The 22,365-nt window shown below is 47.8% G+C and overlaps 1 protein-coding gene and 1 long non-coding RNA gene across 3 annotated transcripts; both read left to right on the forward strand.

The window, feature by feature from the left end:
• Positions 1-4,456: 4,456 nt before the first annotated feature.
• LOC112948969 lies at positions 4,457-16,745 on the forward strand. 2 transcript variants are annotated; one of them, XR_003249740.1, is made up of 5 exons: positions 4,457-4,638; positions 8,318-8,380; positions 9,044-9,231; positions 9,873-9,972; positions 16,668-16,745. It is a non-coding gene; the product is annotated as an uncharacterized LOC112948969 (long non-coding RNA). The 2 variants fall into 2 exon arrangements; XR_003249741.1 differs by lacking the exon at positions 16,668-16,745 and adding an exon at positions 13,852-14,180.
• Positions 16,746-17,036: 291 nt separating this feature from the next.
• SPP1 (secreted phosphoprotein 1) lies at positions 17,037-21,320 on the forward strand. The gene is made up of 7 exons (XM_026041311.1): positions 17,037-17,106; positions 18,177-18,243; positions 18,357-18,407; positions 19,428-19,526; positions 19,654-19,698; positions 19,886-20,131; positions 20,388-21,320. The coding sequence occupies exons 2-7, from the start codon at positions 18,190-18,192 to the stop codon at positions 21,027-21,029; spliced, it is 1,137 nt and encodes a 378-aa protein (XP_025897096.1). The 5' UTR covers positions 17,037-17,106; positions 18,177-18,189; the 3' UTR covers positions 21,030-21,320.
• The last annotated feature ends 1,045 nt before the right edge of the window (positions 21,321-22,365 follow it).

A 22,365-nucleotide genomic window follows, 5' to 3' on the forward strand; every position in this document is an offset into this window, starting at 1 on the left:
CCCAGAGGAAACCATCCCCGAGGGGTGGCAGCCACCCCCTGGGCCGGCGGGTGCCGGTCCTTGCCCTGCCGCCACGGCCGCAGCAGGGGCTCTGCCTCGAGGCCGTGCTTCGGCTCGGCCGCCGCGCGCCCCAAAGCACCGGCCCAGCCCGCGATGCCACCACGTTGAGGCGGGGGGGCTGCCTGCCATGCTGGGAAAGCCATGTGTGGGGCTGCTGTAGGCAACGCGCGCTAGGAGGCCATGCCGTAAATCGCAGTAGCGCAGCACGCGAGAGCGCTGTTCGCCGTCCCGGGGTCTGAAGCGAGGAAATAAATGGGGAGAAAAACCTGTCCGCGTGGTCCTTGCACTTGGGGAGGAAGGTATTTGATGTCACCGGGTGGCTCTTGAGCCCTGCTCTCCCCAGCCCCACCATGATCCATCCTCATCATTTCCCTCCTTCAGGACTTCAAACCCCGCTCTCCACGATCACAATCACCCTCCCTGTTACTCCCTGCTTGGAGTCCGGCCAAATGCCGCCCTCGCCCATCACCTGAGTCACGAGGTGCCCCCCTCCAGTCCATGCTGTGGCTTTGGGACCCTTCTTTCCCCTCACTGGACCTACTGAAGTTGGGTGAGTGCTTGAACACACTGGGTTCATGCATGCATGGCATGGCAGCTATGCCCAAAAGGACATGCTATTTCTATAACCTCGTATTGTTTGGCTCTCTGATTTTTACTCAAATTGGAGCACAAGGCAGAGGACAGAGGGAACAGTGACATGGCTGTGGCGTGATGCGCTGCATGGAGAGATGCTGCCCTCTGGGGACTTCGAGGGTTCATGGTTCATGATTAAAATGATAGTTCTGGGGTTCACGGTTAAAATGGTACATCTTCATCTAAAGAAGAGGAACACGTGTTCCTCCTGCCCCGCATGCAGAGGCCAGCTCAGAGAGCTCGGAGAGGCAGTTCCCATTCCCAAGCACGTACCCAGATGATTTGGGAACAGGCAGGGGTTCCTGATGCTGCTCATCAGTGCCAGGATGAGGACGGTAACACCGTGTATTTCCATTCGGCTCTGGATGGGGCCATCTGGCACAACTCTGGCGGGCTCTGGGATCCCTTCCTGGCATTGGGTGCACAGTTCCAAAGGGCTGGCAGGGTTGGGACTCTTCCTAAATTGATGCCTTGAGAGGACTGGGCCATCAGCAAGGTCCGTGCACCATCTAGTGGGAGAAAAAAGCCTTTTGCCCTGAGGGCTTTCCATGCAGGTCTGAAAGCGCTGCAGTTTTTCCATCCTGGAAAAGCTTCTCTGTGGTTTCCTTAAAAAGCAGCATAGTTCAACCCTACACATCTAACTTCTGCTCATTACGGAATATTTGTGTTTCCCAGGGCCGGCACTCAGCAGGTTGACGCTTGCTTTGTACAGCACAGAGGTGGCAACCCATAAATCATCGTTTGCTTGCGTATCTGCTTTAAGGGTGCTCAGGTTTCTCTGAGGTGCCTGCATGTCTGTGTCACGGGGCACATTGCATTTTGGCAGGCCCTCCTTCCTGCTAAAGGAGGGTTGTGCTGAGCTACCTGCTTTGGCTCTTCCTAAACTCGGTTTTAACTCAGTGTTTAGCTTGTAATGTGGAGGAGTCTGGAAAGGATGAAAAAGCCTCGCAAAGGTTTCAAAGCCACTCTTGGTTCAGGCCTTAAGCTCTGCTGTGGATTGTGTTTCTGGGGAAATGTTCATTCCAACATACGTGCATGTAGTTACATGTTCACATACTCTTTTTCCTAAGGAAGGACACAATGAAGTTATTGCCTGGAGTCTCTTTGCGTGGGCGTAGGGGAGTATTTTGCTCGAGTGTTTCAGGTTTCTTATTCCATCCTGTAAATGAGCACATTGAAGCAAAGCAAAGTCCCTAAAAATCCTAACTGCCCTTGCAGGCAGAGTCGTAGTTGTGTAATAGAAGTAAGAACTGGAGGGATGCGGCCAAGTGAATATGTGTGTTCGGGGGAATGTCATGCTTATAAGGAGAAACGTCTACGTTAATTGAAAATTCTCACTGATTTCTAGTGGCTAAGTGCAGAGGGCACCCAGATTTTGCACAGTGGATTATCAGTAACGTGCGGTTCAAGTGAGGGCCATGAAGCGGTCATGGAAAAAGAAGCCATTGCAACCTTTGACTGAAAAAGAGAAGTCGGCTTTCCTGCGTATCATGTGAGTGAGATGCAGGGAGCATGAGCCACCCTTCCCGCCCCAGGCAGCGATGGAAATTGCTGATGGGGCCCCGTGCCCGTGGCCAAGGATCAGACATCTCCAAGGAGCATAAGCGTCACAGGTCTGGAAGACCAGCCGACCTCAGCACCACTGGGCCTTGCCTCAGTAGCATCGTCGATCTTGGGCAACGTGCTCTAGGTGACCCTGCTTGAGCAGCAGGCTTGGTCTAAATGATCTCCAGAGGCCCCTTCCAACCTCAACCTCAGCAAAGCAATGGTGGGCAAGACAGGAGGGTTCTGGAAAATGTTATTAACACCTAGCAGGATTTCAAGGAATATTTATAAACAGAAATATTTCTTTAGTTTTGTATTCTGGCTTTTATAGCCCTGCTGCTGTGACAATTCTTTTGCATCTTCTGTATCTTTTCTTTGTCAAAAACAGGTGTTTTGGGTTTTTTTTTTTTCCTCCTTAGGAAAGTCAGAGTGAAGGACGGAAAGATTTGGGGTTTTCTGCAATGGTTAGGAGCCACCAGAGGATTCAGTGTGTGGCTCCAAGCACGGACATAAAACACCCCAACCTGTGATGTAAAACCCACCCACTCCAGGGTGGTTTTGCCACTGCTTCCTCCCCTTGCTATTACTCTCAGTCTTTGGGCAGGACCAGTTCAAGCCTTGGAGATGTCCCCACTAATCTCGGAGGGTTGTGACCCAGGCCGAGGTGGTGTCCTGTTGCTTGGGCTTGCGATGTGGGGACCGTGAAGCTCTTGGGTGAAGAGCTCTTGAAGCTCTTGCCTCCCTTGTGATGTGAAGTGCGAACCTGCAAGCTTCCCATGCACAGTGGCACTTTGCTTATCCCTAGGTGGACTGGAGGAGCCTGATGTTTACAGTCCCTATGAGAACAGTCCATCCAAGCAAAACTTCCGGGCACGTTTAAGGCAAGCTGGACGGCTGGCACTCCTACTTGGCCGCCTCTAAACAAACACCGGCGACGTGGGTAATGCGATCCCATGGGTCCTTGCCTCTAGCCGGGCCACTTCTTTACAACGTGCTGTTTTTCGTAGGCTTTTCATGGGTTTTGCAATCAGAGATCTGTAGGTTTGTTTGTGTACCCAGGACGCAACCGCTGAACTGCTTCCCCTGCCCTGCACGTGGTGTTCAGGAAAAGCCCCAACCCAGCAAGGCAGGCTGTCTAAACACCCGAGCTGCAGCCTTGCCTGAAAGCCAAAGCCAAGCTATAATTTACTGGAAGGGAAGGTCTTCTTTAAACTTTACAGCAAGGTGCATATATAGAAGCCTAACAAAACCATGTAATGAATGTCTAGCGGGGCTGGGGGTCTGCCAGAGTGGGAAGGGACGGGGCCAGCATACGTCTAGCACAGTTGGTTTTGGTCAGGCCCGCATCCCACATCCTTGCTGGGAGGTTTCCCCACTTTCTGCCGGCCGCGGCGCTCTTGCGCTGCTTTGGGCACTAGGTGGAGGGGCGCAGGGCCGGGCCTGGCTGCCAAAACACGTAGCTCAGGCTAAGCCCTGGCTACGAATTCCCACCTGGGTGCTTTTCTCTCCTCTTTGCATGGGCCTGTCCTGTCAACACTGTCCTGGCCCTAGGGCTTTCATCCCCTCTTCCAGTTTGCTCTGTCCTGCAGAAATCACCATTTGCTTAACAGGGACTGGCAGACCTTCTCCATCCCTCGGTGCCCCGTCCGCTGTGCCTCAAACTCAGCTTTCGCTCCTGTTCGTTGCTAATAGGTTTGGACCAAGATCACGGTGGGATGGCGGAAGGATCTCTTGCGAGGAGACAGTTGCCCTGTATCCCACATGGACTGTAAAAGGTAAATAACTGAGAGTGGTATCAAGAGGAGTGTAGGAGATGGATTTGGATTAGTTGGCCTGGTCCTGTCTCCATTGACTGGGAGGAGACTTGTCCAGCATATGAAATGAAGCCTTGAGGGTTGGGTTTCCCTGTGCAGACTCCCTTAGCTTTCACGGATGGCTCTTACACACCATGGTCAAGGTGTTACAAAGGTAAATCAGGGCAAGTGGATGTTGTGGAGGGTGCAGGTCTGAGCCCTTGAATGCTCAGAGCTCTGAGTGGTGCAAGAGCAGAGTCTGAAAACTCCCTTCTCCAGCATGGGACTAAGACTAAAGGCTTAGGCTGAGGGACAGCTGTGTCTGTGCACAGCTGCCAGCCTAAGCACCTCCAGCAGCTGCTGTGATTAGCTAAGCAACACCTGTATAAAAGGCGCTTCCTCGGCTCTCACCCTCTCCCTGGGCCTTCTCTGTCTCTAGCTGGTCCTTGCTCTGATTTGTGTCAGAAGTTCTTTTCCCAAGTTCTTGCTGCACGTTAGACCTGTTGCTTAAGCTGGCAGAGACCTGGAGACAGGGAGTGTATCTGGCACCAGAAAGGACTGGCGACCCATCCAAGGTGCCAGCCACGCACTGAAGCTTTTGCTCAAGGTATGTGGCATGGAGCACCTTTTTTTTTTTCTCCTATTTTTTTCCTTTTTTTTTTTTTTTTTTCTCTTCTTCCTGCTGTAGCTCTAACTCTCTCAGGAACTGAAGCGTTTACCTTGCTGATGCCACGGGCAAAGCATGATTCACGAGCCTGGCAGCGAACGGCTGCTGGAAAATCCCAATGTAAAGGCTTTAAACACTACTGCAAGGCAGTGGTCTGTCCCACCTCGGGCATTGCTCGGAAATGATTCATGTTTCCTTGCCCAGGTTTTATAGAGAAAGGGGCAAGCTTTGCCCTCGGCTGCTCCGGCGCTCCGGCAACGGCTTGTGCTGGGCAGCAGCCCGTGGAGGGTGTGTGATTTTGATGTATAATATTTGATTGCTGTGACCAGCGGAAAGTGCAGCAGAGCTCCTGCTCTGCCCGCAGGAATGCCAAGTTCTTCTGCTGCCACTGGCCTCAGTGGTCCTCCCAAAATTCACCAGGCCTGGGATTTGTCTGTCACCCCCCTGGTCCAGGCACAGCCAGCTCCGGCCGGCACCTGCACGAGTCCAGGTGAGGCCACCTTGAAGCTGTGGCTGCCTGCAGGGCTTGGTGCCTTGAGCATCCGGCAAGGGAAGGAAGCGAGCGATGTGCTTGTGGTTTGGTTTTCCTTGGAGGTCCCCGAGGGCAGGCGAGTGCCAAATGGACCTGATGCCTCAGACACTCTTGAGCAGGAATTGAGGTTTTTAGAAGCTCTCTAGGTTTTTTCCAGCGATTCTTGTGCAATACCTTGGGAATGCAAATACCTTTCTTCTTAGTTTCACCTTCCCTTCTTTCTCCTGTTTTGTTGCTCTTATTTGTTGCTCTTATTTTGGGAAAGTCTAGTTTAGGTTTTAACAAACCCTTTCCAAGCAAAAAAGGGAGAGAACGGGACAGGGTCTCTATCCTAACCTAAGAACCCCAGAACTCAATGACCCCAGGGCTGTTGGCTGCTTAGGGCTTCTTTTAGGCATTTGAGTCACTGCTCCTTGGGCTGCAGCAAAACGCGGGGAGCAAAAGCAGAAGGCAAAAATGCTCCCGACTTCCAGTGCCTCCCTGCATACGTATGTAGCCATGGCTTCTCCCACAGACACCCGCTAGGATGTCCTGCAGTAGGTTTGGGAGTTGTCTGGAAGAAGTGGAGGAAAACTGCCCATTCCAGGAGCTGAGAGTTGTGTGTGCCTGAGTGATTCAAGCAGCCAAAGTGGATGTACGCTCCAGTAGTGCAACATGAAAAGGCTGTGCTTTTTTACCTGTATCTTGAGATATCTAGAAGAACATGTAGGCACAAGTGGGGTAGGAACATGATATGTGGGGTTTTTTCCAAGTAATACGCTGTCCTCTAGGAGCTGGACAGGATCTGCGGAGAGGTGAGGGAGACTGGGGAGCATGTTGCAGCGCCGCGTTGATATGGTGATGTGTTAAGTAAGGGAATATTTACTTTCAAAGCCCTACCATGATTTCAGGGAGGAAATTGCTGATATTTTAAAGCTTTTTTAAAAGCTATATGGGCTTGCAAAGTGTATAGCGAAGAGCATTGAGTGCAGAGCTGAAGAGCTTCAGTTAAGCACCTTTTTTCTTGCACCATCCATGCTCTCTACTCATGGGATACTGATTGCCAGGTTTTGTTTAATTATTGAGCTTGCTTGACGAGCAGGGCAAAGTCATCCATTGTAACTGCCTTCTCTGCCTCCAGTGATATATTTTGCATGCAGGGCCACGTTGCAGGGAATTACCCGCCTGGGCCAGATGACCTCCAGCCAGGAGGTGCCTGCCCACTGGCTTCCTAGGCTGTCACCACGCAGCCACCCATTGCTCTGCCTGACCTCGCCTATAGCAACAGTTCCTATAGCTTGCTTATACACACGTTTAAATGTGCTATCCATTTCAGGAGACGCTGCAAATAACGATTTGAGAGGGCTCCCATTTGGTCAAGCAACGTTGGCTTGTAAATATTTTGTCCCGCTCTAGTTCTTTGGAGCTAGAAAATATTTTTGCAGGGGAAGAAGTGACTGATAGCTTTGACTTGGGAGGAATACGCTACAGAGTTGCAGGAGCTTATATGGCTCTATATAATCATTGTAGGTGTGAATATATGTAAGGACCTGCGTGTTTTTAAGTTATACAATTGCTTGAGAAGAACTGAGCATTCGTGTCACACGGATGATAATGAAGCACATGCATGTTGTGGCATATGTTGGATCTTCCAAAAACATCGTTTCTAGACCGAGTGCAAGGAGTTGCTTCCAGCGAGCCAGCCGTCATTATAGGTTAGGGCAGCCCTTCCCAGACCACGGGCTTAAACAGGAAGCGAGAGAGACGTCTGCCCTGGCTTCAGCTCGACAGCCCAAATCCGTCCCCGTGTTTTGCAATGCACAAACCATGCCTGAAAATAAACCCCATTCTTGTGCTGCAGTCTACATTAGCAATTACGCTTCGTAACAGGAAGCAAGCGATGTTAATTACATTTTGCATACTCCTTGTGTGCTTTCTTGGATGTTCTGTAGGGAGATTGCTATGTTGAAAGAGGGAAACCAAGCAAATAGCCCAGGGCCTGTTTTCCTTGGAGACCTTCGTTTTCCTCTTGTTGCTCATTTGTGCCGGTCCTACACAGAAGCAGAGATTTCCTGGGGAGTAATGACTGAGTTGAGTGCACAAGGAGTTGTTTCTCCTGGGCTTTGGCCCTGCAAGAAGCTTCTTTCAACCGATCATGGTGGTGATGGGTTTACACTTGGCCTTGATGATCTTGAAGGTCTTTTCCAACCATAATGATTCTAAGAGGACGTTGGGCAAACATATAGAAGTTAGGATAGCGTCAATGTGAGGGGGATCTCCATTAAAATTGGCTTATAGCTGTGATCTGTGAGCTAGGCTGCGGTGTTTATGCCTTGCTGAGTTGTGCAAGTGGGATGAGTAATCTCCAGCCCATAAAAAACAAACCTGGTGCACAGTGCAAAGAAATCAAAAGGCTTATTGCTTGAAAATACAGCATGGATGGCTGCTTCTTGACCGAATGCCCGTTGGTGCTTAGTATGCTATTAAAAAAATCAGATGTTTGTGATGTTCAGATTCCTTTGCCAGCAGATAAGTTTAGCTTGTCAGGAGAAAAGACAGAACAACCTGGGAGCTGAAATCAAGCAAGTTCAATAGATGAAGGTGCATCATCTTAGAGATGAGCAGCTGTCCAGTAGAAACCTAGCCCTATATCAGGTGGATGGCACGATTTGGATATCAGGCTCAGTAGGACTGAGTCTGTTGGCCTGCTTTGCACAGGAGGCCAAAATAGAAGAAGGTCTCCTTTATTATTTTTTTCCCCTTTTTCTTGAAAATCCATCAATTCTCACCATCTGGTCCGTATCATCTACACACTGCAGTGAGTTATTCTTTTGGTTTGTCCATGTTATAAATTTTGTTCTGGAAGAGCTTGGAGCTTTTTAGGAAAGATATCCTGGGTCTTGACTTGGACCCTCTGGGTAGCCCAGACACTACAATGTGTAGCACAAGTGCCCAGTTCTTCTCTCCTCTGTAAATGGCTGCGAGTAGATGAGAGAGGAAAGCAAATCAGGGCGAGCAGACAAGCTAATTGTCAGCAGGCCTTATTGTGGTCACACAGGAGCAGGCAGTTTGACCATATGTGCAAATGTATTTTTTTTCCCCTCTTAGGTCAACGGGGAAGATTTCCAGTCAAAGGAAGCTGACAGCCAGAGAGGGCAATTACTTCACCAGGTTTATTTTTATTTTGTTTTGTCTATTCCACCTCCATATTCTTCTTTGCTTTCATGATGGGAAGTCAGTGTGTTAAGAGAAACCCAAGCGTAATTGCAAGGTAAGAGTGAGGTTTTGGCACCTTCCAGGCATATCCATACCTCATCTGATGTGTGCATATTATTTAGCCAAGAGCTGATAAACAAAAGGGAAATGGTTGCATGGACGCTTACAGTTTCTCTCTTCTTTTGCTTCTTTTTTTTTCTTTAAATCTATTTATTTAATAGTCTTTAGTCTTTACTTAATGATCAACAAGAAAAAGTCTATGGCTGTAGAGCAGTGCTGCCAAATAATGCCTGTGGCATCAGGCCCATACAGAACCATAATGAATATTAATCACGCTGAAAATAATTTAAGGCCCGTGCAATAATATCAAGGTGGAAAAGGCAGGAATGGTAGATATTAAATTAAATGAAAGACTTCTACAAAATACCTCACTGTGCTGGGTTTTACTTTTTGTTGTCTTGATGTGACTTTTTACAGAATTATAGTTACTTTGTGGGGGAAAATCTATTTTATTCCTATCATCTTAGCCTCGCAGATAAGTCAGTGAGTACACCTTTCGAAAGGAGAGACTTGAATGTCAAGTGCATAAAAATGCATGTGTTTCCTGTGTTCCTTCAGAGTTATGTCTCAGCAATGAAATTACAGCCCTGATCCAAAGCCTGGGCATGAGGTTTTCTCTGGACCGAGCACCTCATCCTATACTTGGTCCCGAGACTTTAGTCTGCACCTCCTCGAATCCAAATCCATGTGAAATGGGACTGCTGCTGCTTTCGGCCCTGCTGTCATAGCAGAGAACTCATGATGAGGTAAGTTGAGTGAATCGATAGGTCTCAAAGTTGAGAAAGGTTTATCCAAAAATGCCCGGGGCCTTAGCCTGGCCTTTTTTGCCTGGAGTGGAGGCTAGGAAGATACTCAATTCTGTGAATATTTGCTCAACTTGTAAATTTTAAACCAGTGAAATTCTATCCCAGGTAAATAGAGACTCCTCTGCGAATACCTTTGCCGTAGCCATGTCGCCATTGGCACATCCAGGAGCCTGGGTGATGATTTAACACGTAGGTGCCCGAATGCAGGGTAGACTGCTCCTCAGAAACTCTCTAGCCATGCGTGAGCGCAGCCTGCAAGGGTCTTCCCTCCTGTAACAGGTGCTGGGGTTTCTGCAGGGCTTTCTTCAGCGCTCAGATGCCCTGGGAGATGTGATCCGGCAAGCTGCTCCCGTGGGGCGGAGGGTGCTGTCTTGTCGGCCTCGAACCGGCCACGTGAGACCGGTTATTTCCCACCTGCCTCAGTCCGTGTCTCTCTGCCTGGCTGGCTGAGATGCAGCCAACACGCTCTAAAAAAAACCATATCATTTTCTCATTTGGTTTAATCAATTGCTTAGATATGAATTCGAGTGTGTTTCGACATCAGTTATTTTGGGCCTAACAGATTAAGTTTCTCCACGCAGAACGGATGTTGCTTCCCAAACTTGCCTGTCATTCTGCTACGTTCACATTTTCCATGGCTGAGGAGAAGTCATTTGACTGCTTAGAGATAAACAAGCCTCGGTAAGCAAACAGCACTTCTGGCTCGTTATTTATTGACCAGTAATGTTCCTCCTAATGCAAAGATCGCTGATGTTTCACGCTGCTTGGAGTTAGCTGCCCCCTCAGCTGCCCCTTCTTGCTGTTTGCTTTGGAGCCTGGTGATGAACCAGGTTTCTTGGGCTTTCTTTTCCTCTCCTTAATGTATAGCTGCAGTCTGCTTCCTGTTTGGCATCCATATGCCAACCACAGTTTGCCATTTACTCTGCCAAATTTATAGCTGCATGCTCAACCAATAATCTTTCTAGGTAGCCAGTATGAATTACAGGCAAAATGGGATTTCCTAAATCTGGATTTGATTATCTCATAGCTGGGCATATCTTAAAAAAACCTCCCTTCTGAAGAGCACTGGTAAGGAGGGAGAACATGGTCTTCTCCAAAGCAAACACGCTGCTGGGCTCAAATGCATAGCAGGCTGTATATATTACCTTTATTCCCCATGATCCAAACTATTCAGCTTTTACTATTATTTTTAAAAGTATACACTTAAGAAAAAGAATATTTATTCTATGTTATCACTCAGATGTGAGCTGTTGTTTCTAATCCACTTCAAAAAAAAAAAAATTAAAAATGTAACAGTTTAGCAAGACTTTACCAAACCAAAGAACAAGAATTGCCAGGTCTGAGTGTTGGTCTCTATTGGGACGCTGCTTGTTGCATCTGAGGTTGTTTGTTACCCTGAGGCTAATTAAGATGAAATATGTTGAGGTGCCTGAACAGTCCCAGTTTTCCGTGTGGAATCCAAGTGTTTCTCTGCAGGAACAAGGCTTGGTTCCTGTCAAGCATCAGCCTGCCCGTGCTTCCAGGAAAAAAAGTCTCATCAGCTCTGCACTCGAGAAAACTGCGGAGAATTTTGCTGTGACTCAGTCAGGACGGCAGAGGCCTTGACCCTAGTCGGATGATTTTTGGTTCCCCCACAAGATCAGATCAGCTCCGGGGCCAAATTACTTCCTCTCCAAATCTAGATTTCCCTTCATCAGGCCCACAAATGTTTGTTTGTTTTTCTCCCACCCCATGGGCCTGGCCTCCACGCCCGGCCTTGCAGTGCCCAGGAGAGATGTTTGCTTTCGCTCTGACTCACTTCTCCATCTGTCCACCTCAGACCACAGCAGGGCCTAGACCTAGAAGCACGAAAACGGTTCGCAGCCAAACCTGAAACCGCGCGAAATGCTAATGGCTCCTGGGGGCAGCCCGGCCTGGGTCTGAGGTCAGGTTCCTTGGTGGGGTCACAAGCCATCCTGGCTCTCCCACACCACTTGTAAAGCTTATGCTTCACCTGCCTCCGGATTGGGGGAGAAAGAGAAATGAGAGCAGGCTGCAGGCAAGAGGGCTTGCGTGCGGATAACCATGGATAGGGATGCTGTGCTCCCACAGCCCGGCACCTCTCCAAACCATTCGCTTTGTGGTGACCCTTTCCAGAAGAAGCTTGAAAAGCATGTCTCTGACAAGGCCTACACAGACCCCGCTTCTCCTCATGCTCTTGGTTGTGGAAACATGGCTCCATCTTAACATGGTACCTACGGAGGGCAAGACCAAGGCCCCCGTGCTGTAGGGAAGGGCAGTCTGGGCGCCCTTTGGTTTACGCTGGTGACTATGGAGGAACTCATACTCCCCATCCACCTGATCTCTGCAGTGCTCTGTTGTAATCTCTTTTTTTTGGGGTTTCTGGCAGCGAAAGGTGGTCTTCATGCAGAGCCTGGTGCAGATGAGAGTGGACAGGTGAGGTCTTTGCAGAATTTTTGCTGCAGTGCTCTGCTAAAAGGCCCTGAGCTTGGTGGAACAGGCATCTTGTGACTTTCCAACGGTTTCACAACGCGTCATGAGAAGACACTATTCTTTCCACATCCATTCTGCATTTTCAGGAGTTTCCATGAGTTTCTTCTCCTGCTGGAAAGAGAATATTGCAGTAATGATAGAAAATAAGGAAATGAGATGGCAAAGGATATGAGAGGAAAAGGGAAATAAGTCATCAAGGTTTTTGCAATATGTATCCAAAAGGAATTTTCCATCAAGTTATTTACAGTTAAATCCCACTTGAGAATTCAGGCCATGCATCCTGAGCTGACAGGGAGGTAGTTGCCTTTATGTGTGTACAGGTGATCCAAGTGCACACGTCCTGCAGGTTCTCCTTGTCCTGTTATCTCTGCAGTAGTGTTAAGGATGTGGGGTCGTGAGACCTGATGCAGCTCAGCTCCTGTTGGGTTACCCTGATGCTTCATCCTCTCGTTCTCAGACAACTGCTTTTGAGGTTTATATATGTTACAAAGTGATGTATAGGTGGGGAGGAAAACAACAAGTGTATCCCGTATGTTCTCAGTGGTTGTCTTTATTTCTAATAGTAGTTCAGACTCTTTCACGTATTAAAGTTTCCTAGTTGAGACAAATGTATTTTTATTTTCCTTTTTTTCCCCCCTATTGTTTCATAGCTGAAAGACAGCAACAGAATGTGTGCCAGAGTATCTTGTGTTTGGTTCTTCAAACTGGTTTCTATGATGATTAGAAAATAATGAGATGTTTCTATGTTGGTTTAAGTGCTGCTCCACTGACCTCGGTATTAAAATACATTCATATCAACAGGAAAAAAAATGGAAAAAATATTTTTCCAGTTGGCTTTAGAAGTCAAGGGAGGAGAGTTCAATAGGGCTCCATTTTAGGAAACTACTGGACTGTATTTATGCTGTAGTAAGGGCAGCCTCTCTGCTCTGTCAAAGTTGTGATCTGTCTTTTGTTCACAGCTCCTCGGATTTGCATGGCCACTGCATTGTGGCAGTTATTTTGAATATTTTTTTATTCAGTTTTCAACACCAGTTTGAAAAAAGAATTTAAATATATGAGCAAGCAGCAATCAGTCTTGGGAGTCAGAAACAAGCAGGTGGGCTCTATTCATGCAAAGGGAGGCAATGACAGACCCAAAAAAATGTGTACTAGCTGTCAGACTTGGGTCCTTTCTAACATATTAGCTGTTTGCATTTGGGTTGTGTCCCACAAAGTCTGTATTCTGTCCCAGTTATTCGCTCTTACAACTCCAGGTCAGCGTTGTGCACAATATTGCAACCCTCCCAGAATGGCTAAGGCCAACTCTGGAAAAATATATCAATACTGTGATCACCTTTATTGCCTGGAAAAGCATTAAATAGAGCTCACCTCGCCAGCTAGTTGTCTGATCTGTTTTGCCGAACAAAAATGGCAGGGAGACTGGAAGCTGAAAGGCCCTCATACCATTCAGGATTTGCTCTATAACTTCACAAGATGTTTCACCATGGAGAAAGCAGCTGCTGCTTGTTTGACTGTTGCTTTTTTGGAGGTGCTGCAAAGCAGTTGCCTCGCATCTCATGCTCTGCTGCAGTGCCCTGCTCATAAACTCAAGAAGCAAATCTCCTTTGTAATTTTTATTTGTTTTTTTTCAATCACACTAGTCTGCAGCCAATTTCCCTCCTGTGCACCGAGCACTCCCCCAGACCTAGACAGAACCGTTCTTGTGGTCTGGCTAGTCTATTTAAAAGGAGGGAGTTTTTTTGAGACTCTCGACCGATGCTTGCAAATTCTTCCCTGCTTTTGAGGCTTTAAGTGGGAGACTTGAGGGCATGTGGGGATATATTATATCTGACTGAAATACTCCTTTTTCTGGCACTTTTCAGGCTTTTTTTACGGTGATGATACAAGAATGTTTTGGGTTTCATCTGTTTTTCATAGAAACCACTATTTACTACAAAGTCTGCTCTTCTCTGGGACAGTCTAGCTGCAGAGCAATTGCTTATGGGAGCTCTGCCAAGTTGGGATTTCTTGGTTTTTTATTTGATAGCATTTTTAATGCTGCTGTAAAAATTAATCTGTCTCTTGCAGGCTTATTCCTGTCCATCTAGAAGATGCTGTTCCAACATCTCCCAACACATTTCTTACTGGAAAAAAAAAATCTGGACAGAAAGATGGCAGGATTTCACCTGTGTTTTCTATGTATTGCAATATCATGTGTAATATCCTATGTGTGTGAATCTGGTGCTGACCTAAGGCACGATGCCTGCGTGCTCCCACCTTTTCCCATGGAACTGGACTGGTAGTGGGTTCGGCAGACAGCTCCTGGTGCAAGCTCTGTGGTGGACCACCGAGTACCAGGGGAGCACAGTCCAAAAAGGATGCCAGTGTTATGGTACACCCCAGTTTGACCTTCTACCTGCAGCGTGCTCTCCCTGCCAAAGAAGCCTTCTGCGCTCGGGGCTACATTCGGGGGTGTGCAGACCTCTGATCATGTGGAGTTAACACCGCCTTTGGACTTAGGGCTGCTGAGGCCACACGTGGCAGCAAGGCCGTGGCGGGTTTGAGGCCTCCATCTTCAAGAGGAGGTTGTTCGATAGGAGGCCGCCAGGAGAGCCTAAAGCAGATGGCCTGCAAAGGTTGAAGCTTAGTCTCTGTGGCTGAGAGGAGGCAAAGCAACAACCTGCGGAAGGGGTTTAGTGGGATGAAGAAGGCAAACTCTTCTCCATAATGGCAACCAATACAGCAAGGAATGTAGAGGCTTGATACCCTTGAGGTCAAAGAAATGGAGCTAGTGTTGTTCTTCAACCCTATGTGTAGTAAACAGGAGAAATCATGTAAGAAACGCAGGCTCCCCAATACCCGGAGGATTGGAGAAGACATACAGGAGTAATGTGAGAGAGAGCAACCAGAATCAGTCTTGAAAGCCTGGCCATTGCTGATCATTGCAGGCAGGCTGGGATTTCCCACGCGGGCCAGAGATAGTACTGGGCACCCTGCTGGTGTCTCGACTCGGGATTTTAGGTATGCATGGGAGGTGGTGCAGGGAAGCACTGATAGTGCTTGCCTACAGTGCAGAACATCAGTGTCACCACACGCTCCTAATATAGCCCAGGACGGAACAAAGTGCGGTCAAAAACTGTGTTCAGCCAGATAGGGGAGTTTTTCTACCCTGTAAGTAAAATAATTGTAGTCTGCCACAGTCCCTTTCTGCCTGGACACTGATAGGTCGTTCCTGAAAGCCAAAATAATGTATCTTTTCTGCACAGATGCAAGTAGACTGCTTGTACAACCAAATGCTCTCCAGATTTAAGTGTTTTGGTTTGGGAAGTGGAAGCCCTCCGTTGTGCTCTGCTTGGTCCTTATCTGCAAGAGGACAAGCGCTACCTCCTGCCCAGGCAGAGGAATTTCTCAGCTAGACAATGATTTACAGGGCGAACAACCGCATGATGATGTGACGTGAGACAAGCGCTAAATTTACTACAGTTCTGCATTGGCTGATCTTGCATCAAATGAAGCCATTTAGTAGCTGTCACTTCATGTCCTGCTTTTGGATTACTGCAAAATATCCCTCTTGTGCTCCTTAGTTCTTAGGAAATCAGCCACACAGCTTTGGCAGCAGTGCTCAGAAACGCTGCCATCTCCCGGTACTTTGGAAATATCAATTGTTTCCCCAGCACCGAGTCCTTAGGGCCCAAACGATGTCTCTGCTGGGGACAGGTGTTCCAGGTACTCAGAAAACACTTGCTTTGCATAAGCCCAGTTTTAACTTTCTTGCACGGTAGGGTATTTAAAACACTGCACGGAGACTGGGTGTCTGGTGCGTCTGGGCTTCTCAGGCAGCATAACTGATTTCTGCTGCGGAATTTGGTGAGGAGAAAAAGAAAATCACAAATAGAAATAGAATGTATTTTACTAAGGCTGAAAGTCTGCTGCTCTGGAATGTCTTGCAGTTTTTGTTCTGGTCAAAGCAGAGCCCTAGGGCATTTTTCGATATCGTGTTGTTATTCAGTCTCATGCTTCTTGATTAGTGGTTGGCAGAGCAACTAGGTATTTACAGGCTCAAAATAGGATGTAGTGTATGTGTTCTCCCAACTCTCCTCCTGCATATTTAGATACTCTATTAAAACAGACCAAGTGAGACCTTACGTTGTTGTTGATCTCAACTCACAAAAATATTTAGATAGACCCCTGTGCTGCAGTGAGGGGCAGATGCAGAGCCAGCTTGGGTATGTTTCTCATGGTGTTTCTCATTGGTGCAACAGAAATGTTAGGCACTGAATAACTGGTTATGGGAGTTGTGACAAGCAGATGTCTACTGCATTGCTTCTTAACTAAGGACAGATACAATTCTGTTCCTGTCCTCACTATTCACTGATGCTAAATTACATAAGGAAGCATTAGCTGCGTGAGAGAAAGATGCCAGCTTCAAAACTTTTGCCTTCTCCAAGTGCTAGTTGGAAGGTCTGTCTGTGTTTGAAATGCATGTCCAACTTTACTTGCAAGGAACAGCAACAAGAGAGTCTCTGACTCTTAGAACATGACAGGCAAAGCAGAATCAGTCCAATATTGTGGATATTGAAGCAAGATATTGCTAGAGTAGATTTGTTGCTCACCAGCAGGGATGTAGCGCTCAGGAGCAAATAGCGAATCTCATACTGTTATACCTTTCCCATTGAGTTTCTGGAAGCAGAACAGCTATTAAGATGCATGAATATTATTTTTACTCTGTATAGCTTGAAAAGATAGGATGCCATAATCTGCACCCTGTCTTTGCAGTTTCCATTGAAACAGGTACCCTGGAGATCAACTCTGAATCTTTATGGAAGCATTAGTACTTTTGGGAGAAAGTTTTATGACTAGGTTCCTCTCTTCCTACAAATTTTATCTTCTCTTCCCCCATACAGAACCTGCAGTGAGAGATTTCTGGGAACCTGGATTCTGCCCTTTCACAGGCGCAGGATAGAAGTGCCCCGACGTTCTCCTACACGACACCAGCTACTCTGTGCCTTCAGGAGCCCTGCTGGTTAATGATCTTGCACATAAGTGATGTTTTAACCATAGAGCAGCCTCTGTTTGCTTCAAAAGCCACAAAGCCCAAGAGGAAGTGTAGGAGAACGTGGGCAGTGCGGTGGCGAGAAGCCTCATGACCTCATCCTTTTCCGCCACGCGGGGATTGGCAGCTGGTGGCCCGGCCAGGGTTTAAATTCCCTGAAGCTGGAGATGTCAGGCAGTCCGGGGCACGCGGGGAGAAAGCCCGAGCTGCTTGGAGGCGACTGCCTGGAGCTGCTGCTGGAAGCACTACCAGAGCTCCCGTCGCAACCAACCCTTCCGACATCAGAGCAGGTAATTTTGCGTTTTGTCACCTGGCGTGCACTGTTATGTCCTAGATTTCAGTCGAGGAAGCCTTGGGCAGGAGAGTACTGCGCGGAATTGGGATTTTAAATCTCTGACTGCTGACAGATGTTGGGAGGAGGTCATTGAAATCTCTGCCACTGAATCAAGTGCTAGAAACTTGTGGCTGGTGCTTGCCCTTGGAAAGCTGCTTCCCTCCTGTAACCACTGCCTTGCAAAATCCCAGTTTCTCCTGGCAGGCTTCTCCTGCACACTCCTGAATGGACGGGGCCAGTTCATCTTTACTTAACTAGTGCAATTGCAGTGCTTCCAGTGCGGTGCCCTGTTCCAGAGCCAGCCTTGTACATGCAATCTAAATGTGCCTGTGTTTTTCTCTCCTGCTGTGATTTACTGCCGTTTTCAATGCTTCCTGTTCGACACTGCATCCGCTTAACTTCTCAGGGATGTTGTTTATGCTGGAGACTGGTCAATCGGCACCGAACTTTACTGCAGCTCAGCACTGCCTAAATTTTCTCAGGAATAAATTGCTAAAACTGTGGTGTGAGCAGATAAATTTCACTTCATCACTTGCTGGAAACACAGGTTGCCTTGTTCTGATTTCTAGAGAGGGGAAAAAGGCCTCTCAAAAGCAATTTCTGTTTATATAAACTAATGTTACTTGCAGCCATTGCAGTTAATAATTCCAAAAACTAGTTTTAAGATGAACAGAGGAAGAGCTTGTTCTGATCTCTCATCTTTGATGCAATGCTTTGATAAGCCTAAGCTGGACCTTTATTTGCTCTTGGTTTTTCACCAGGCCCTTCCTCAACTCAGACCAGTAGATAACAGGAATTTTCTATTCATCTTCTCAAGGGGGTGACTTTCCACCCTGCCCAGCACTTTATGGTGTCTGGTTTGAAAATTCCTGTAGCTCTTGAGTTGAGGAGAATCTTGTATTTCTATCCTGCAGTGAGATAGGAGGTGGTGAATGGTGTGGGGCAGAGGCAAAAAACAGCAGGAGAAGGGAATAACCTGGTACAATATTTTATTCAGTTGGCTCACTGTTCCAAAATACTTTCTAGGGAGAACTTCATCATGAAGGTGGCAGTGCTTTCTTTGTGCTTTATCAGCATCACCATCGCATGGCCAGTGAGTACATCATATATATAAAAATATATATATTAGCATTTGCTTCCATATTCTGTTTGCACGTTAGCAAGGAGTTATTACTGACAAATTCTTTTCTCTTTCCTCCCTTCAAGTTGAGCAAATCCAAGCAGCATGCCATTTCTGCCAGCTCTGAAGAAAAATATGTAAGTTCTTTTGTCTGTCTTGCCTATATCGTAGTTATTTTCTTTAACAGTGCCATTTTGATTTATGCTAATACACACTGTGATACACATTTAACTGTAACAGCTGCTTGCAGAACATAACCTAGATACCATGAGCCAGTTTCTGAGCTGGACAAATTAGTGGATTTCTAGTGACTTCTGTAGATTTATGCTATGTTATGCAGCCTGGTATTTGGTATTTTGTATTTTCATGAGCTCCATCTCTGGACCAACACTGGAGACCCATTTTTCTTTTTAATTAAAAATGTGTATATGCTTTCTTTTCTTTCTTTTCTTTCTTTTTTTTAAGATTACAGTATAGCATAGCTTTTATAACCCACATTCATTACTGAGGTTCAGTTAACAGTTGATGTCAGAAAAGCATTTTGGTCCAAATTCCATTACTTTTTGGAATATGTGTGAGTGGAGACAACTTCTCTACCAAACTGCCACCTGTTTGTTTCGAGTTAGCAGAAAAATGAGGTAATACTATGCAAAGATCAAGATGCCTATCATATTAAGGTTATTAGTCTTGGTCTTTGACTTATACTCCATATTAGGCTACTAATAAAATAAAATGATTTGTTTATTTATTCTAAGAATCAGCTACTGCATTTATCTTAGAGAGTTTTGAGGATGTGGAGGTATAACATTGCTGGGAGGAGAACCTGAAAATCAATACAAGTCATGGTGCCTAGAGCCAAATCCAAATTTCATCAAATTAAAATGAGCTGGAAGAACTGATTGGAAATTCTCAAAGCTCTGCCACCACCTCTCTGAGAAGCCCGTCTTCAGTATTATACTGTTAGTTTACAGTATTAACCTGGGATTTTGGCTGTCTGAATTCTCTTCGTTTGTGCTGAATAGCTGAAGACACTTATCATAAAAAGGGTGTGCATTACAGGTGTCACACCTGCCCAAAACCACATCTTGTGATGCACACACATTTGCCTGCTCCTGCATCCTCCTTTGCAGATTCATAGCTCAGTTTTTCTTTCCTAGGATGCCAGGGGCCACCAATTGCACAGACACCCCCATGTGAATTCTCAGTCTCATGAGAATCCGCTGCTCCCACGAGATGACCTGGCCTCACCTCAGAAGGTACCTGTGACTAGTTGAAAGACCAAGTAGATCATTATGATTGAGTCCTTAAGCTGCCCACATTTTCTTATCGGCGCTATCATATATGCCTCTGCGTGCTGGTAATGACTTCTTTTATTGCTTTCAGACTCTCTATTCTTCAGAAGAGCGAGCTGATGTCCTTGTACAAGAGGTAAGTTTTTAAGAGCAGCCAAATAAAGACTGTGTGACAGACAGTGGGTAGCAATGAAATGCAGTTCTTGTGCTAACAGCTCCCCATAAATAAAGAAATGCTTCATCCTCTTAGATATGCAGCAGCACATGAGCATTGTCCATCCCATATATGCTCACGTGCATGGTGCACATTAAATCTTTTCCAGCGCTTTCCTGCCGTATTCAGCAAGAGCCATGAGGATCCAGATGATGACGTAGACGATAATGATTCCAATGACACAGATGAATCTGATGAGGTTGTCACGAATTTTCCCACCGATGCTCCAGTAACTGAACCCTTCCCACCCTACACCCGGGGTGATAACGCAGGCAGAGGCGACAGCGTCGCGTACAGAATTAAGGCAAAAGCTGCAGTGATGACGCCCAGCAAGCTCCACAAAGCTGCAAGAAAGGTAAAGAGCGCTGAGCAGCGGTGCCCAGGTTACTGTAAAAGGGGGGCAGAGCTCAAAATGGAAAGTGCTTTTGTGGGAATCGGTCGTGAAGGGGTTGTGAAAGTTGGCAAAACTGGTAGCAACGCAGAGTCATAAGCCCAGGTGTATCCCTGGGACCCAAGTGGGACAGCCTGCTTGGTATGGTAGCGGGATACTTGGTGACGCTCAGAAGTGACAATGGCCTTTTTTTTATTTTTTTTCTCCTGTGTATATAAAGCAGCTGATGGTCCACGATGTCACCGAGGAGGACTTGAGCGCCCTGGCTGCCGACAGCCGCCAAGAGGGCTTCTCCAAGGAAGACTTCGGGGTGCACCGCTTTGCAAAGAAGTATGCAGAGAGCCTGGAATGGGGCCTCAAGAGCCGTGGGCAGGACAGCAACGAGGTGGTCCGCAAGCTGCCTGCCCGGAGCATGGAGGAGGACAGTCGCCAGAAATTCGACCGCCCCGAGAGAGACAGCAGCGAGTGGGGGGCCAGAGGCGACAGACCCCTGAGCAGGGAAAGCAGGGAGAGCCAGGCTCGCGTTTCAGCCGAGCTCCCCGACGGTGACAGTCCCCTGAGCAGGGAGAGCCAGGCCCGCGTTTCAGCCGAGCTCCCCGACAGTGACAGTCCCCTGAGCAGGGAGAGCCAGGCCCGCGTTTCAGCCGAGCTCCCCGACGGTGACAGCCCCCTGAGCAGGGAGAGCCAGGGCCGCGTTTCAGCCAAGATCTTCGGCGACAGCCCCCTGAGCAGGGAAAGCGGGGAGAGCCGGGCCCGCATTTCAGCCGAGCTCCCCGACGGCGACAACAGCAATCAAACCCTGGAGAGTGCTGAGGATGCTCAAGATCGTCTCAGCATTAAATACAATGAAGTTGCCCGCTAAAGGGAAACAAACCTTTTTCCTTGTTGTAATTTTTACTTGGCAGGGAGGGGGAACAGTTGCATTTCCATAATTGTTTGTAAATGTAGAACGTGTGGTGATCTTTTTCCCCCTCCAACCTTGGAGCAGAAGCTAGGCTGTTTTATTACCCAGGCAGTCCCCTATAGGTGACACCAGCCCTGCTTTCCAGCATGCGAATGCAAGCCCTCCTTACTGCATCTGTTCCTGTTCTGCCTGAATGTGATGATGTAGATAGGAGCAAGGCAAACGCTGGTTTTGTTTTGTTTGTTTTGTTATTCTAACGCACAGAATGAATGTTACCTCCTTGGGATACTGTACTCTCTAATGCCAGTGTATATTTTGTTGTAACAGAGTTTAAATAAAAAGACAAAACTCTATGAGTGTTGTGTTACTATCTGCTGGGTGTGGATGGTTGTGGGGGGAGTGGTGGCAAAGGGACTTTCACCTCTTTTAAGTTAGGAAACAGTTGTCCCCTGCCTCCGATAAGGGGCTGGTACGAAAGGGACTACTCGCCTCTAAGGGGCCTGGAAGAAAGGGGATGCCATGGTCGTGCCATCCCCTTTGTACTGTGCTGTACTGGATGCAGTTCTGAGCTCCCCAGTACAAGAGGGAGGTGGAGCTTCTAGAGAGGGTCCAGTGGAGAGCAACCAAGATGATTAAGGGACTGGAACATCTCTCATATGAGGAGAGAGACTGAGTGAGTTGGCCTTGGTTAGCTTGGAGAAGAGAAGGCTGAGAGGGGATCTGATTAACATGTATAAGTTCATGAAGAGAGAATGTAGGGAGGAAGGGGCCGAGCTCTTCTCATTGGTGGCCAGCGACAGGACTAGGGGAAATGGGCATAAGTTGAAACACAGAAGTTCCATCTCCAGGTGAGGGGGAACTTCTTTACTGTGAGGGTGACAGAGCCCTGGAACAGGCTGCCCAGGGAGGCTGTGGAGTCTCCTTCTCTAGAGGTCTTCAAAACCTGCCTGGATGCCACGCTGTGCTCTGGGTGTGCCTGCTGGAGCAGGAAGGTTGGACTAGGTGAGCTCTAGAGGTCCCTTCCAACCTTGAACATTGTGTGATTTCCACGCCCGCGGACTGCACGGTGGGGCAAAGGCGCCATGAGGGGCCCGTGACGGGCTGTGCGTGGCGGGACGGTGCGAGGGGCCGCGCGCGCAGCACTAACGGCTACGCTAACGGTCGCGGGCCCCTGAAGGCGGGCGGGGACGCGGGGAGGGAGGCGGGACGACTACATCTCCCTCCGTGCCCCGGGCTTTCCGGGCTGGCGCCGGGAGGGTGGGAGGCGCCGGCGGCGTCCCGTCCCGTTCCGTGC

This window comes from Nothoprocta perdicaria, unplaced genomic scaffold (assembly GCF_003342845.1).
Source record: "Nothoprocta perdicaria isolate Ctin4 unplaced genomic scaffold, notPer1 scaffold_281, whole genome shotgun sequence".
Classification (NCBI taxonomy): domain Eukaryota; kingdom Metazoa; phylum Chordata; class Aves; order Tinamiformes; family Tinamidae; genus Nothoprocta; species Nothoprocta perdicaria.

Excerpts from the sequence above, each read along its gene's own strand:
- SPP1 (XM_026041311.1), top strand. The coding sequence starts at position 18,190 with ATGAAGGTGGCAGTGCTTTCTTTGTGCTTTATCAGCATCACCATCGCA. Across the intron at positions 18,408-19,427 it reads CCAGCTCTGAAGAAAAATAT|GATGCCAGGGGCCACCAATT; the intron begins GTAAGTTCTTTT and ends TTTCTTTCCTAG. Across the intron at positions 20,132-20,387 it reads TCCACAAAGCTGCAAGAAAG|CAGCTGATGGTCCACGATGT; the intron begins GTAAAGAGCGCT and ends GTGTATATAAAG.